General features: G+C 46.6%; 1 protein-coding gene across 1 annotated transcript in view; it reads left to right on the top strand.

The window, feature by feature from the left end:
• CACNA1I (calcium channel, voltage-dependent, T type, alpha 1I subunit) overlaps positions 1-15,558 on the top strand; it is a 156,363-nt gene that overhangs the window by 72,750 nt on the left and 68,055 nt on the right. Inside the window, exon 4 of the mRNA XM_010562332.1 lies at positions 13,544-13,641. Within this exon, the coding sequence (XP_010560634.1) occupies positions 13,544-13,641 (98 nt within the window). The remainder of the gene's footprint in view (positions 1-13,543; positions 13,642-15,558) is intronic.

The following is a 15,558-nucleotide window of genomic DNA, read 5'->3' as shown; positions in this document are numbered from 1 at the left end:
AACATGTTCTGGTATGTAATTTACTTGAGTGGGTAGGTAGGTTAAGGGGGAGAGGGCTTCACTACGTGGCTGGGGGGATGATTGTGATTACAAGTATGTGCCCAAAATATGTCCAAATCTTTCCTTAACTACTTGCTGCTTGGAGTCCAATGGCTGAGGAGAGGCTGGTCTGTCTTTCAGAGAATGCCCCATCTTTGCCTCTCTCCATTATCACACTGGAGCTTGCCATATAGATCTCATAAGCTGTGGTCAAATCCTATCCTGACCTTGCTTTGATGAGAAGAATGGCATGACTTGTATATTTTGGCATTTTGAGATATACTTGCAGTATTTTTTAACAGCTTTTAAAAGTGGTGGACGTCAGAACAAGACACAGTGCTCTGTGCAGCTGCTTCAGTGCCTTCAGTAGTAATACTGTCTCTCTATTCCAGCCTGAAATTTCCTAGCTCCTACAGCCAAGTGTTGCAGTAGCCCATCTACTCAATCACAGCATCTCCCTATCAATTCATTCAGCTGCTTTCTCCATTGGCTCCAGGCTTGGTTGGTTGGGGTTTTTTCCCTCTGTCTCCTCTTCTGAAGAGAGAAAATCCCTTCCTATTAGTAGGAACAGAAAACTTTGTTCCCAGATGTATGCTGTTCCATTTGTTCATGCTGGAATGCATATTATTTGCATTTCCAAAGCAGTTCATACTGTTCTATATTGCTGACTTGTCCTCTTTGTTTCTTTTCTGTTCTTCCAAAAATATGCTTCAACTGCAAAATCCATTAGTGATTTTTTTTTAATTTTCTGCCAGGTTGTGATAAATAAATAAAGAATGGAGTGGCAAGAATTGTGCATTACAGAAGTACATCTGCTCACGAATGAGTCCCCATTTACTGTTGCATGTAAGGTTTATTACTTAGCCAGTTTTTCTTCAGCTAATGTATGTCATCATGATTTCATATCACTCCAGCCATATCAACATAATTACTTGTGTGAACCGGACTTGTAATCTCATAAGAAATTATAGCACATTAGTTCGATGTCTATTTTTCCTTAAACCTGTGTTGATTATAGTTAATTTTATTATCCACCTTTAATCTATCAAAGCTGCATATTGGCGATTTCATTACTGTGCTGTGATCAGCATCAGTCCAGTCAGCCTATTGAGATCACTGTGTTTCTAAAGTACTGGCACAACATCAGAATTTCTTTGACCCTTGGATGCTTTCCCAGTTTTCTGAGACTAATCAAAAATCATCAGTACTGGACCAAATCTTTTCTGGCCATCTCTTTTAAAACTCTTGGATATAAATTGTTCAGGCCTGCTTATCTTAGAATATTCCTATTTTCATTTTAGGCACAGCCTAAAGTACTTGATCACAGCTGGAGCTGAAACTAGCACATTATCATCTATAGTACACATACATCATCTGACCTCCCTCATAGAACTCATTTTTTAATTGAAGTTTTCTGCCTTTTTACACTGTTCGTGACAATTCTGTTTTCTTGTTCCAGTGATTAACTTGTACCATTTTATGTGCTCGTTCAATTCTCTAACAAATTTTCTACAATTTCCATCTCCTAATTTATATTCATTGGTATCAACTTCCCCTCCCTTGCTATTACATTGCTGCTTTTGCTTTCACTTATGTTGTATTATCTTTTTAGCCCGTTCATCTTTCTTGTCTCTGAACCTTTTGGGATACCTGATAAATATTCCTAAACACCACTTGATTGTCATCCACAGTTCATGAATTAACGTTGTTATCCGGACCGGTTTGACGCATGGCTGTTTCTGTGTGTTTTCAACTTCATGAATATGGCCTCTCTAATCCACCAAGTATATCTAGTACTGTTGATGACCTTACTTGATTTGTACATAACACATGTAATCAAGTAGTCCTTTCTTTAAGTTCTATGATAAAAAAACCCCACCAACAAATGCTTAATAGACAATCTCTGTATCTTCCATCCTTAAATGCAATTTTCTTTGAGTTGTAAAGCACATCACTGTAAATGCTGAGAAATTGCAAGGAAATACAGGTGTCACCAACACATGTTGCCCAAATTCAACTCTTGCAGATGGATAATGGGAGGGTTCTTCTCCTATGAATTACAGACCAATACCAAGAGAGTTAGCTAGTCAGCCTGTCTTTTAGCATGATCTGGACATACAGGATCATAGATGATCTGGGTTGGAAAGGACCTTGTGAGGTCTCCAATCCAATCTTCTTGCTCAAATGAGGGCCAACTACAAACTCAGGTTAGGTCGCTCAGAGTTGTCCGGTCAAGTCTTGAAAACCACTACAGACAGACTGCACCGCCTCTCTGCGCCCCAGCCCCACTGCTGATTTATCTCTAACTAATCTGAACCTCCCTTCCATGCTTGGATTTATGTCTGTTTTGTCTTGTTCTCCTGCCATGCACCACTGTGAAGAGCCTGGCTTCATCTCCTTACTGACACCCTTGTAGGTACCAAGGAACTGCTGTTGGGTCCTTCCAAAATTATCTCTGCTCCAGGTTGAACAAGGCTCCACACCTCAGCCTCTCCTCACAGGGCAAGTGCTCCAGCCCCTGAGCATCTTGGTGACCCTCCACTGAACTTGCTCCAGTTTATCAACATCTTTCTTGTACTGGGGGGCCCAAAACTGAATGTCCTATTCTAGAGGTGGTCTACCAAGTGCAAAGGGGATAATCCCTTCCATCATCTAGTGGCTGCACTCCTGTTGGTGCAGCTTGGTATGCCATCAGCCTTCCTCAAGTGGTCCATGTGTGGCCTGCTGTCCCCCAGGACTTGCAGGTCCTTTTCAGCAGAGCCCACTACCCATCAGTCCTTAGGCAGTGGGTCAGTTCAGCGCAAGTGCAGGACCTTGCAATTTTCTGTTGAATTTCATGAGGCTCCTGTCAGCCCATTTCTCTAGCTGAGAGGAATTATCTACTTTATATGGCAGAAAATTAATCCATAAGTATTCATTTCCAAACTGTCACTGATTCCATACTAGAGAATGCCATTTTTGACAGAGTGTGCTACTCCCCCTCCCTTTCTGTCCACTTGAGCCTCCCTAGCTAGGTTACAATCCTTGATTTTAATATTCCTTTCATGCAGATCTTCCCACCAGGCTTTCTTAATGCCATTTAGGCTGTTTATGCTTGTAAAATGAACAATTCCTATTCTCTTTATTGCTGAGGCCCCTGGCACTGGTGTATAGATGATACCGTTTTTCTCCTCTTTACATCTTTTAGTGCCTTGATTAGTTTTGTTCTTGACATGGAGGCTTTAGAATTAACTTTTTTCCCTAATTTTGTCACTTTCCCCTTTGGTCTCTCATTTAACAGTCTCCTGACTGGTCTATCTCAGTTCCCTAAAACCTAATTCTTCTTCTAATGAAATGCTGGTTAATATTTCTGCTTCTCAAGGGGTAATCCAGTGCTCTGCAAGTCTCCTGCCCTATGTGGCTGGCCAAGCTAGCAGTTTGTTACCAGATTCTGCCATCATCTCCTTTGCGCGTTGGCCAGGATGGGCCACCGAGGAGCTCAGCTGAATATTTCTTGTCCATCTTCTTCAGAAATCATCCATAATCTGTGGCACGTCATGATAAGAAAAACAGTTAATTTCAAAATGCATCATCATGGGTAAATATTGTCCTGGAAATTTGAAAACCTTCCTAAGTTTGCTTTTTTAAATCTCGTTTCACTTCTAGTATGGCAGCACAGCTATCTTGATATCTTCATTTCTTTTCCAAAGCATCCTTTCCTTTCTCCTTAGTTATTCAGCCTTTGGAGAGGGTTTTCTGGCATCTTTGTACAGCTGGAGATCCCTTCTCGGGCATGCCTTATAGCCCTGTAGGTTGAGCAGAATGTTTCTTCTCGTTCCCTGTGCCTTTCGGCTAGTCGCTTCTTCAGGAGTCTTTTATGCAGCTTCCACCCTGGGACCCTGGAAAGTATTGCTCTCTATTAACTGAGATAATTATTATTATTTGTATTTTCTCTCTCTGATAGTTATCTACTGTCCTTGATTTTTGCTTCCCCTAATTCCTGAGATATTGTGTCCTTTCCTCCATAAACCTGCAGTGATGCTGCTTCCTAAATCCATCCGTCCAAGCTCTTTTCAAACCTGTGCAGCATCAGCATGTGTACCTCTGAACACTCATTCTCTCTCTACTGGGAAGCCACCGGTTTACAGCCCCAAATTCATCCCTCTGCATTTCAGCCCAGGGAAGGAGGCTGGAAGCTCTCTGAAGGATGAGAGGTACCAGTCCCAGCCTCAAACGCCCACTGTTCCCAGAAAACAAAACTGGTACCGCACAGTGCCCTTCCATGGGGGGAAGATGCCGCTTAGCCTGAAACACACCGGTTGGCCTTAATCTCCCAAGACGGGGAAGTCTGTGGCCAATCTTCTGCTTTCTGTTTGCTTTAATTAACTATGGTCCTTCAGGGACCTGGCCAGAATTTGCATAGTTATGACTTTAAAATCTCAGACCATTAAATACTTATTAGCAGCAGTGTAAACAGCAGAATGCTCAGAAAATCCTAGTTAGCTAATCTTCGATGCCAAATGAAAGTTTCTATGAAATTATGGCAAGTTAAAGAAAACTGTAATAAATACAGCAATTAGGTGTTTCAAGCAGTGATCAGATAAAGATGGAAACCAGCAAGCAGCAGGCTAAATAGCATCTTAACCAAAGGCAGAAATATCAGCAGCACAGCCCTCCCCCCCAACAGGCTCTCACTTTTTCCTCCTTAATGATACTAATTATTTCATTGGCTTTCTCCTAGTAAAACTATCCATAGATGTGCAACATATTGAAATGAAAGCAGTCATCAAAATGAAATGAATCACACAAGAGAAGAATCAAAACAAGGAGGCAGTGGTACCCTGCATGTGTTATCTGTAGTTCTCAATTATTGCCTCTGATTTTTTTTTTTTTTTTTTGCCTCCCTAAAAAGCTAATTCTCTACCACATGAATCTTTAGCTTTATTTGGGGGAAGGAAAAAAAAAAAAGGCAATACCAGCAGGCTTGCAGGACCAAAATGCAGACACCCTTTTTTTTTCTCCCCTCTCCCCCTGCCCCCCCACCCCCCCAGCAATGAAATACAGAGCTCAGAGCCTGTGTTCAGACTCCTGGTTTTCAAAAGTGAGGCCCCGTCGCTTGTCTTCAGTCATCTGAGCTTGGCGAGTCCCTCTGGCTTTCTTATCGCAGTGTGAAAACCTGCTTATGTCTTTTCATATCATGTTTCCAAAACTATTAAGAAACTCTGACGTTTTCTCTTAGTACACAGTTTGGAGAAAAATCTGAGTGTTCAGGGGTGTGAAATAATCACATTCTAGGCAGCAAGGGACCAGTCTTACAGGCTCTGGAAGCTTTCAGCAGCTTTTGCTTGCAGAGCAATTAAAAAAAAAAAAAGGGGTAAAAAAGAGAATGTTCTGTACTGGAGAGGGGGGACAATTGCAGGTTATTTTTTTTAAGAATACTAAGCATCATAGCTCTGGACCTGTGTAATTAGTAATTGATCTATCACTCCCTGAAAAAATGTCTTTTTACTAACAGAATTATAACCTCTTTCATTTTTTTAATAAAAGGAGAAAAAAGCATGTAATTTTTGCAGTTCTTGTTTTACTAGCAAGGGATTTTTTTTTTTCTTCTATCTTTTGGCTTTTATGTCAGCAGAGAGTTGTCTTTTCGCAGCGTGGTGAGCTCTAACTTTAAAAGAGATAAGCAGGACTACTTAGCTGAGTACACCGTGCTTTGCAGAGCAATTTAGAGGCCTACTGTGTAATGTCTGGCCACATCCCACATGATGTTATTCCATCCTTTCTATGGTAGGTGTTGAAAGGAGTTTGGCTCATCTATTTAGGGTGCGTGTTGAAGCCTGGCCCCGGAGGCACCAAACCGTGCAAAATGTGTGCGAATGCCTGCGCGGTTTGCTCTCCGAGTGTAGATCAAGCGAGCTGATGGCAGGGCCGGTGCTGGGGGCTGCCTGGCAGCCCTCTGCCTCCTGCCCCGCAGGCTGACCCGTGTCCGTACAGCAAAAGATCAGGTCCAAATAACCCGTCAGCTGGGAGCCGAAGCATCCGTGAAGACGGCATTTTTAAGGAGGAGTGCCCAGGTGACTGCAGCCCTGATGTGGCTGGGGGGGGCTGCATCTGCTCGGCACCCCCCATGTGGGCTGGTGCCCCGTGCTGCCTGAAGCCCCTGCCCGTTCTCAACGCCCTGGTTAAAGTTGTGCTTTCTTCCAGCCATGAGCAAGCAAAGCAAATGGGGGCACGGGCCACAACACCACTCTCTGAGCAGGGAAAAGGGGACGCCTAGAAAGAGGCTTTAATTTCTGCTGTAGCCCCCGGGACCTCCGGGGGCAAGTAAGGATGTGGCTCCAGCTGTAGAGCAAAAGGGCTGGTGTGGTGCAGATAGCTTAAAAAAAAATAGGTCTCGCCTGGGAGCCCTGCAGTCCTGGGGCTGGTAAGTAGCCTGTTTTTTCTCTCTGCCGGTACGTGTGCGTCCTGTAGCTGCAGACTCAGGGTGGAAGAAGTAGTCCTTCTCTCTTGCCTAGCATTTGGGCAGGCAAATTGTTTGATTGCCCAAATCTCCTGGCTCTGTTTCTGACATCTCCAGATGGGTTTGCGAGAAATTGGATTCATCCCTTACTGGTGCCTGCCTGCTTACAGCTCTCCTTGTGTACAAGCTAGGGCATGTCCAGCCTTAGCAAGGGCTGACAGGACGTGTCTTGAATGCCACACGTGTCTTGAATGCCACACGTGTCTTGAATGCCACACGTGCCCCATGCTCTAGCTGTTCAGCTGTGTGCTCTTCCTTCTGCCTCCTTGCTGTTGCTCCAACGCTGATGATCCCCACTATCCAGGCAGTCATGGGCCACCAGTAAGTGGATTTTGCTGCCTGCCCTCCTTTTTTTTGGAAAACCACAGATTCAGCTAATAGAGCCCTGGGGGAGCCTGGCCAGCCCTGTTCTCCACGGCCCCTGCCCGCTGCTGTATCTCTGGCCACAGCAGGGCCAGGACTGGGTGGATCTAGCAATGCACGTGCTTTTTAATTTCCTTTCGATAGAATGGCTCATTAATATGAGAGGGGAGATACAGCATCATTGGAGTACATTGTCCAGTGAGAGGACTGGCTTTGCTCCTTCTTTGCATTGTAGCCACAGTCTTTGAAGCCAGAGCAGAGGTGGTGAGACCTTCCTCTCATCCTGGTGTGTACTACAGAGGTGGGAGGATTTAGGGGTAAATCAGTCTCCTGCTGCCACCCCACAAACTGCAGGTGGGAGATTTCAGCTGTAGAGTGGCTCACACATGGCTCACGATCAGGGGGATGGACACCTTGGTAAATGGAGAGACGTCAGCTCTAACTTTTCGTGCTGATATCAGAATTAAAAATTCAGATAGGGAAAACTGGCAGATCTAGTCTTATGTTTTCCCTGCGACTCCTATGTTCTGGGTCTTTGAAGTGGTAGAAATTCCAGTTTGTGGAATTTGATGGCCAAATCAAGGAGCCGAGGACAGAAAGGCATATTCTTGTACACAGAAGACATTGGTTAAATCACATCTGGTCGGGGTATAGGTGTGCATCAGGGTTAGACCGCTGACATAGCTGAGAAGCTGAAGGAATTCGGAACAGAGAGCAACCAAACAATCTTCTGCCTTGGTCACCCCAGGTGCTCATAGATGCAAGGACCAAATAAAAATCCACAGGCAGGAAAGCTTCACTTTGCTCAGAGACTCATAGCAAGCCTGAAATTACAGCTAGGAAGTCACAGCCATGAAGTTTCTGGCTTCAGTGCCAAACCCAAATTTGAGAAAGAAATATGAATTGATTAGACTGCAGTTAATTAGATTTCAATTGAAAACCCCTATCAGAGAAGGGGAATTATGCAGCTTTTGAATTTGACAAAAACATATTGGCTTTGTGTCATGAGAAAAATACTGCCTCAGTATTTTTCATGAATGCTTCTAGAATACATTTTAAATATTATTTCTTGGCTGCTAATTTTCAGCAGATAGAAGTTCAGGAGCTAAGATTAGGAAAGTTAATAAGTATTTAATAAAGGTATAAGGAGATGTAAATATGAAGAGGTAAATGGTAATGTTTGAACTGTTTTAATCATGGATTTCATTGAATGTAATTGTGAGGAAGCCTCTAGCCAGGCACTGCATAAGTACATTATCTTGGGTTACACGTACAGCAAGATGAAGTCTGAATGTTCTGGACTCCTTGCACGGTTTTCACATTCTCGCTGTGTCTGTTTTAAATAGACTTAGTTTTTATTCCTCTATCCTGCTGGCCCGCCTGCTCTCCTGTGCCTGGCACGGAGCCACGCTGGCCGTGCATTTCTGCTGTTGGGCAATCGGCATCGCTCTTCTCTCCTGAGTTTTGTTGCTGTTGGAGAAGTGGAGAGTGCTAAGACAGATCCAAGCCGGCTCTCAAGCTCACAGGTGCAGAGGAGCAAAAGAAGTGCCAAGCTATAGCTGATGAAGCTGTTCTGCTCTCGTTGAGACCTCAAGAGCAGTGGATGTTGGCGATGCTGGTGCTTCGCGTGCCCCCTTGTCCCCGGGTGCTTGCTGTCCGCTCCGGTGGCTTGGCATGGGATGGAGGTACGCCAGACCAGGTGCTTTCTGGACAGGGTCAATGTGCTAACAAATTGCTCACTTGTTCCCTGCTCTAGCTTGGTCTCATCTCTGTTAAACTCAAGGTCTCTTGTGCGTTTAGCTGAGCAGACTTACCTGGGCATAGGCTAACGTTTATCGGCAAGGCAGAGACTGAGTCGGAGGAGGAAGCAGGAGGGTGATCAGTAGGGAAAGGGACAAAAAGAATAAAGAGGAAAGAAAGGGTTGGGAAGGTAATTGAAGGATATGAGGCAAAGTGGAAAACAATGAAGGAAAGGCAAGGGGTGAACAGAAAAAATGGAAGTTAAGGAGGAAGATTAAAATGAGAGGTGGAAATGTTGCAGGCGGGCATGAGTCAGAGGGCTGTAAAGGGAGAGAAGGGGTAGGGAGGAGGTGGGATACCGTGAGAGCGGGGAGGGAGGCAGAGCTCGAGCGGAGAGGTGTGCCCTGCCAGGCACCCCCCTGCTTTTGCAGGATGGACCCCATGCATGCAGCCAGTGACCCTGTCGTGTTTCTCACCCTGTCAGCATTCCCACTATCAGTCAACCTTGGGCTGTATGGTGTGGGGATGGTGCATGCATCAATCCTCTCTCCTTCCAGAAGGGTTTCTTGTGGAAAGTTTTGAAGAAGAAAATTTCTAGCGAGGGAAGAAGAATTACTGTATAAATTCAATTATCTTGACAGCTCGGTACTCAAATTCCATCACAGATCAGGAGATTCTCTCTGATTTAGCAGGGTTCCAGCTTTCTAACCTGCCCCTGCACTTGCCCACCCACGCCAGAGGCTGCAAAATACTTTAGTGGTGCCAGAAATGAGCTGCCATTTCCCTCGGGAGAGATGCATCCCTCCCTGCCCTGTCACGATAAGGGGAAAGGACAGCTCACAACCAGCACAGGCTGCTTTTTTTTTTTTTTTCTTCCCATATCCTAGGCTTTGTTTGACTGCCCCTGGACCTTAAAGAAACTAAGGCTTTTACAAACAAGACATGCTTAAAGCAGCCAAGAAAAAGGGGAGAACTAGATAAAAAGCAGTCAGGTCGTGGGGTCTACCCTTGCTTGTAGCATCTAGCTGCCACAAAGCGAGGACAAGGTGCCTGGAAAGCTCCTGGAGTTTAATAAGGAGGCAACCATTTTGTACTAGCTTTAATGTTTCCCTGCTCTTGGTTTATGAATACGCAGCAAACGCACGGTTCCCCGGGTTGCTGGGTGCAATAAGGATCCAAGCACCCAAGGCTGGGTGTCAGCCTGAGAGTCCAAATACGCACTGTGCACCTCGTCCACCATCACAAGCTCTTGAGATACCGACACGGGAAAACGTGAACCTCCTGACATAAATCTGCTGCCAGTTTCTGGCTGATCACTTTTTGTGACAGGCCCTTTTGACTCTGTCAGCCTGTCACCACCTCCACATGTGGCAGCAGGTCAGGTAGAGCCCACAGCTAGAGAGGGTCAAGGGTACAGGGTTTCTACACAATGGGGAGCAGGGCTGGCTGGAGAAAGATAAAAGCAAAAAAAACCTGGGCTGGCAATCCCTGAAATGCTGTGTATGCCCAAAGACTCTAGCAGAGTTGCTTAGAGATCCCACTTCATTAGAGAAAGGAGGCAACATTTGGATTCATTGGTTTTACCTATACAGAAAATGTTTTGGTTTTTTTTTGTTAATCAATAGGGTTTCATTTCATCCTGCTCGCCTGCAGTCCATCATGGGCATGGTGCCCTTGCACAAAGAGAAGCGTGAATATAAGCTGATGCTAAAGGCATCACTAGGAACAAAAAGGTGAGAACGAGTGGCCCTAATGCAAAATTGCACTGGAATTGTGTTGGAGTTGTTTTGGATATGATTTACGTGACTACGATAGGCATAACTCATCCACAGGGATTTAAGCATCCTGGATGTGTCTCTTGTTACAGCCAAGACCAGGACACCTCAGGAAGAACTGTAGGCAGAAGAGGTCTGCTAAGCGAGCCGAAGCCCTGGGCTTGCTAGGGCTGAGTTCGTTTTTGTTAGAAGTTGCTCTCTGAAAAATTTAACAGTTGCCCTTCTTTGACCCATCCTTGGGAACAGCCTGCTGTTTTTATTGGCAGAGTGATTGACTGTTCAGTGCTTTTTTCCTAGCTAAACTGGAACATAATCGCAGCAAATCTGTGGCCACCGAGGGCTGCAGGAGGCTGGCTTGCTGGCTGTCTGAACTGCACAGTTGCAGCTAGGGTAGCTTTTGTCTTGCTCTGAAACTACTTGCGCTCGCTACTTTGATGATTATTAATTTTCTAGTGACACATGGACTGTGCCACGTAGGTGACAAGATCATTCCAGCTAGGAGAGGGCAGCAATGTGCACCTGGTTAAGGCTACTCCCATTGTAACGCTAGCATCGTGGCTGTAGCCACACGAGGACAACACTCGAACCGGTTGTAAACGGAAGTTCTATTTTTAAATGAATATTGCATGGCTAAGTCTAAGAAAAGATGTCACCTCTGCCTACTGATTTCATCTCAGCCTTAGCCCTGTGCTGTTCCCCTGTGCTGAGTTTCTGTGAGGGTCACGGTGTTCTTCAGGACTTCTCATTTGGTTGCTTGCAGTTCAGAAAAGACTGCTTTTTTTACTTAGATGTATTTTGGGGCTATTTGCTTACTTGGCATCTGACAGAGTGTGTTTCAGGTTGTTCTGCTACTGCTCAGAAATAATTTTTTTGCCTTCAGAGGTCTGACCTCAACCCAGTGCTCTAGTGATGTGTTTTTTTAAGAGAGGAAAGGAAGTTCTGTAGGACTTCACCAAGCTTGGAGACCTTTATGTTTCTGTGCATATACCTAACCCCTATAACAGACTGCAGCGTAGGGACTCCTTCAGTCATGAAGCTGCCTCTACGTGTCAAGTCTCTGTGCTGCGAAGAGATGTTGGCCCATATCCTGGGAGCAATACAGCTATGTCCATATGGTGTTTTGCCCGTAACCATAGTTCCAAAGTTTCAGCAGGTCTGTCTAATTCTGGAGCATCAACACGCTGATGAGGCAATCTTGAGCAAGGTTGATCAGTGCTTACTCCAGGCCCTTTGCACTGTGTTCATTTGCACCACGCAGGTGCGTCCTTCATGTGATGCCCTGTAGTCGTGTCTGTGCATTATGTGTTTGTCACGTGCGTGCGTTCTTCCCCCTTTCATGTCTGCTTCCTAATTTCATCTGACTGCATCCCAACCCTCTGTCTATCATTGATGTTTTCTGTAGGCTATCTAAGTATTGCTGCTTGGTTTGGGGTGGGGGGGGGTTGAGTTGCATTTTTTGGGGGGTGTGAATATTTCGATTATCTGTATGAAATCCCTCCTCTCTTCTTCCACACTCAGTGTATGTAGAACTGACAGCTCCAGGGAGGTAAATGAATGCCACTGCATTTCAGAGGAAGAATTATTTCATGCAATTACCCTAAAAGTGCATGAGAGAACAGAGTGAAAGGAATGAGGGAGAGAAAGAAAGAGAGCATGAGAGAGAATAATCACAACACTTCGACAGGTTTACCCCATTGTGTTTGAAAATCTATCACTCTGACAAGTCCCCTTTGTGAAAGGTGTAGACAGATAACTAGACATTTGCTCTTCAAGGTCCTTTTGAGTGAAGAGGGTGATCGATAGAAGAATCAGTCCATTTCATTCAAGTTTTACTTAAGTCCTTTCCCTGATATTTTTTACAGACTGGCTGTACCCTATTTCCCTCTCAACATCTCACTTAGGCTCTTTGATTCACTCCTCAGTGGTTCCTGGGCAGAAGGATTTGGGTGGACTTTAGGTTACTTGACTATTGACTTGTGGGTCTTTCTATAGAAATTATAATGTTTTTGGTTTGAGAAGAGGTGCAGTAACAAAAGGTTGTGTCCCCAGATCCCTACCCATCTCTTGAGCATGTTGAGAGGCTGAGCAAAATGGAGTTTTTTGTAGTTTCATTATTCATATCTGAGAAGAGATTCAGGAGAAGCAGTTCCTGTCCTGCCTCTGCTGCTGTTTCACCTGCCAACTCTGCCACCCTCTTGATCCCCTCTGCATGTCAGGGTCACCCTGGAGAAGCTGGTGACCACAGCCCATGTCTCCCTGGGGGCCTTATGCGCCTATGTTCACTAAAACATGCAAACCGCCATGAGATCCTTAAGCGGAAATTGCTGGCCAAGATAAATGGTTAGCATAATCCAGTTTCTCGCCATGCTTTCCAAGAGGCAGGCAAGTTACTGGACTTTTGCCATGCTGGGTGAGGAGGGGAGCACTGGGCTGAGGGATGCGGGGCCAGGTCACTTTTTTTCACCTGCACCTGCTGCTCTTGCGGCAAAGCCAATGTGTTAGTCATAGCTGTTAGCACTTTGAGGTTATTTAGGGAGCACGCTGTTGGGTTAGGAAAGTTAAGGTCTAGCATATGTCCTAAAATTAGGCTTTTCCCCTTTTGGTTGGTGTCAGAAAGGAGTGATTCACAGCTGTGGGAGAAGCCTTCCCACCTAGCCAAAGCAGTTACCACTTTAGAGTTTGCTTCTACATGAGGTAAAACAGTTTATCTGAAGCTGCTTCCAGGGACGTCATCCTGCACTGTGAGATGAGGGGAAAATGGGGAGCGCCCCACTGTGCTGCAGGTAATGCTCAGCAAAAGTGGCTACGCAGCCCCCCGCTCCTCCTGTCCTCGTGGGAGATGTCCATCCCACGTGTGTGCCCTTGCCAGGGGTGCGTGCTGCTTGTCGGGGCATCTTCACGCAGCTCCTTCCCCTCCTGACGGCCACAGCAGGTAAGTGTTATCGCAGCTCCTGCCGTGGGCTCCCGTCCTGCTCCTGGGGGCTTCAGCTTTGCTCCTGAAGACTCAGGCTTCATCCCTGTAACTTCCAGAGACCCTTCAATGAAGAAATGATGACCGTGTCTGAAACTGAAATTTTGGATTCTTTTAAACTTACTTTTCTTTTTATCTCTCTCTCCCCTCTTGCAGGATGGTGGAGTACTCCCTGGATCTCCAAAACATTAACTTGTCTGCAATCCGTACTGTCCGTGTCCTGAGACCCCTGAAAGCTATCAACCGTGTGCCCAGTAAGTCCTGCTTCCCTCTCACAGCTGCTCGGCTCAGGTTGTGGGGAGTACGCGATCAGTAAGGCTGCGTGTAGTAGTGTTCTCCTGGCAGGATTCAGGGGAAAACTGAGTGGAGGCTGCTGCACAGTGTGTGCAGGCTTTTCCCTGTCATGGGGCCAAGAGGTGGTGTTGGATGGGCAGGAAAGCTACAGTGTCCCAGCCTGCCTGCCCTGGTCATCCTTCGTGCAGGGCCATGCTGATGGCTCAGGAGCTGAAGCTGAACAATACGCAGTAAAGGAAAGGGTTTGTTCTTGCTCTTACTGAAGGATGTCGCAGGTTTGATAACGCCTGCAGCCTCAAAAAAGGGATGTGTGTGAGGTCTGGAGAGGGGTGAGCTGCGGGAAGCAGGGAGAATTGGCTTGCTCAGGCTTTCACACGCTCTTCTAGACCCTCTCATCTGAAAAATTTTCACGCTATTACAGCTTAGGGGCGTGTAGCACCGGCTATTTTTTCTCTCCTCCTCACCCTGTGCTTTGTACTCTCTCTTTTGTGCTGACCGTCCCCTCTGTGAGCTGGCGTGTGTGCATGAGCCAGGCTGAGCACCGCTGAGCACGGGGCCGCGTGTGAGCCTGGACGTGTCAGCAGCCGAACTGCTGCCGGCCGGCACCGTTCAGGTCTGGGACGCAGTCCCCCTGCTCTCTACATGCAAACCAGGGAGGTGCTGCAGCCCTGGGATGCGAGTCGCAGCCCTGGGACATCTGCCATGCACGCACGCTGCTTGCGTAGTGGAGGTGGCCCCTCCATAACCCTCGCTTCCTTCCTTTGCCTTGCTTCCCCCCTCCTTAAGTCAGTGTTCTCCCTGCAACCCCGGAGCGAGTAAGCAGGCACTGCCGTTGTTGTTTAGCTGCAGGAAACACTGATGGAGGTGGTTCAGGCTTCACAGTGGTTGTGTCCAGGTGGATGGAAGTGAACCGCTGGGCAGGTTACATGCTGTTGGGATCAGCAGGTTGCAAGAGCACTGAACTCGGTCTGCTGCGTCGCTCTGATTTTTTTCTGGCTATTCCCTGTGCAAAGGCAGCAGCTGCCACACGCAGCCCTGTGAGATTTCAGACGTTTCTTCCGCAAGTTTTTCTGTCTTGCAGAATGGCAGGAAGTCTCTTTGCTCTTCCCCGTAATCTCCCTAATCAGGCTGTCTGCAGTGGCTAAGACCTTGCCAGAGCTCTCCTAATCCTTCTCTCGAGTTTGGATGTTCTTTTTCCTTTCCGGATCTGAGGAAGTTTGCACAGTCAATGTCCCAGTCTGCATCACACGTTTTTCCTTGTGCCAAAGTCACTTTCACGATGCCGCCTATTTCTTGAACGTGCTGTGGAGGTGGATTTCAGGGTCTCTGGCTCCATGCAAAGCCCTTCTAGAAAGGGGTCTTGTCCCTCTTCCTGGGTTTATTTTTATTTCTGAGCAATAGTGAGGGACAGAGGATGCTGGAAGGTGTGATGGAGGAACTGAGGCACAGTCCTGTGTGCCCAACATGGCAGGAGGGTGCCAGGCAGAGCAGCAGCCGGTTTGGGCACTGAACGCACACGCAGGCATATAACAGATCCATCATGGGGGGATAAAGATGGGAGCCAAGAACAACCTTTTGGCTATTGACTGTCAGCAAAACAACTCCCCCAGCCTGTCTCCACCTCTCTGGACCTTCTCCAGAGAGGAGAGGGCTGGGACCCAGCCACGGTCCTGGCTGTGGGAATGCACCAGGGTGGGCATCTCTTCTGCGAGGGGGTGGCCTGGAGGTTGTGCACGGCAGGCTCGTCCCTTATAAGAAGCGTATGGCCAGCTGTGCGAGGACAGCACCATCCTCGTGTTACGCAGCCCCCTTTCCTCTCTGTGTCGTAAGGAGTCCCGTGAGTCTGTGCTCAAAGACCACTTTGAGGCTGATCCTGT

This window comes from Haliaeetus leucocephalus, unplaced genomic scaffold, assembly GCF_000737465.1.
Source record: "Haliaeetus leucocephalus isolate CR32 unplaced genomic scaffold, Haliaeetus_leucocephalus-4.0 Scaffold0, whole genome shotgun sequence".
NCBI lineage: Eukaryota > Metazoa > Chordata > Aves > Accipitriformes > Accipitridae > Haliaeetus > Haliaeetus leucocephalus.
The sequence above is the reverse complement of the archived record's forward strand: the minus strand, read 5'-3'. Positions and strand labels throughout refer to the sequence as shown.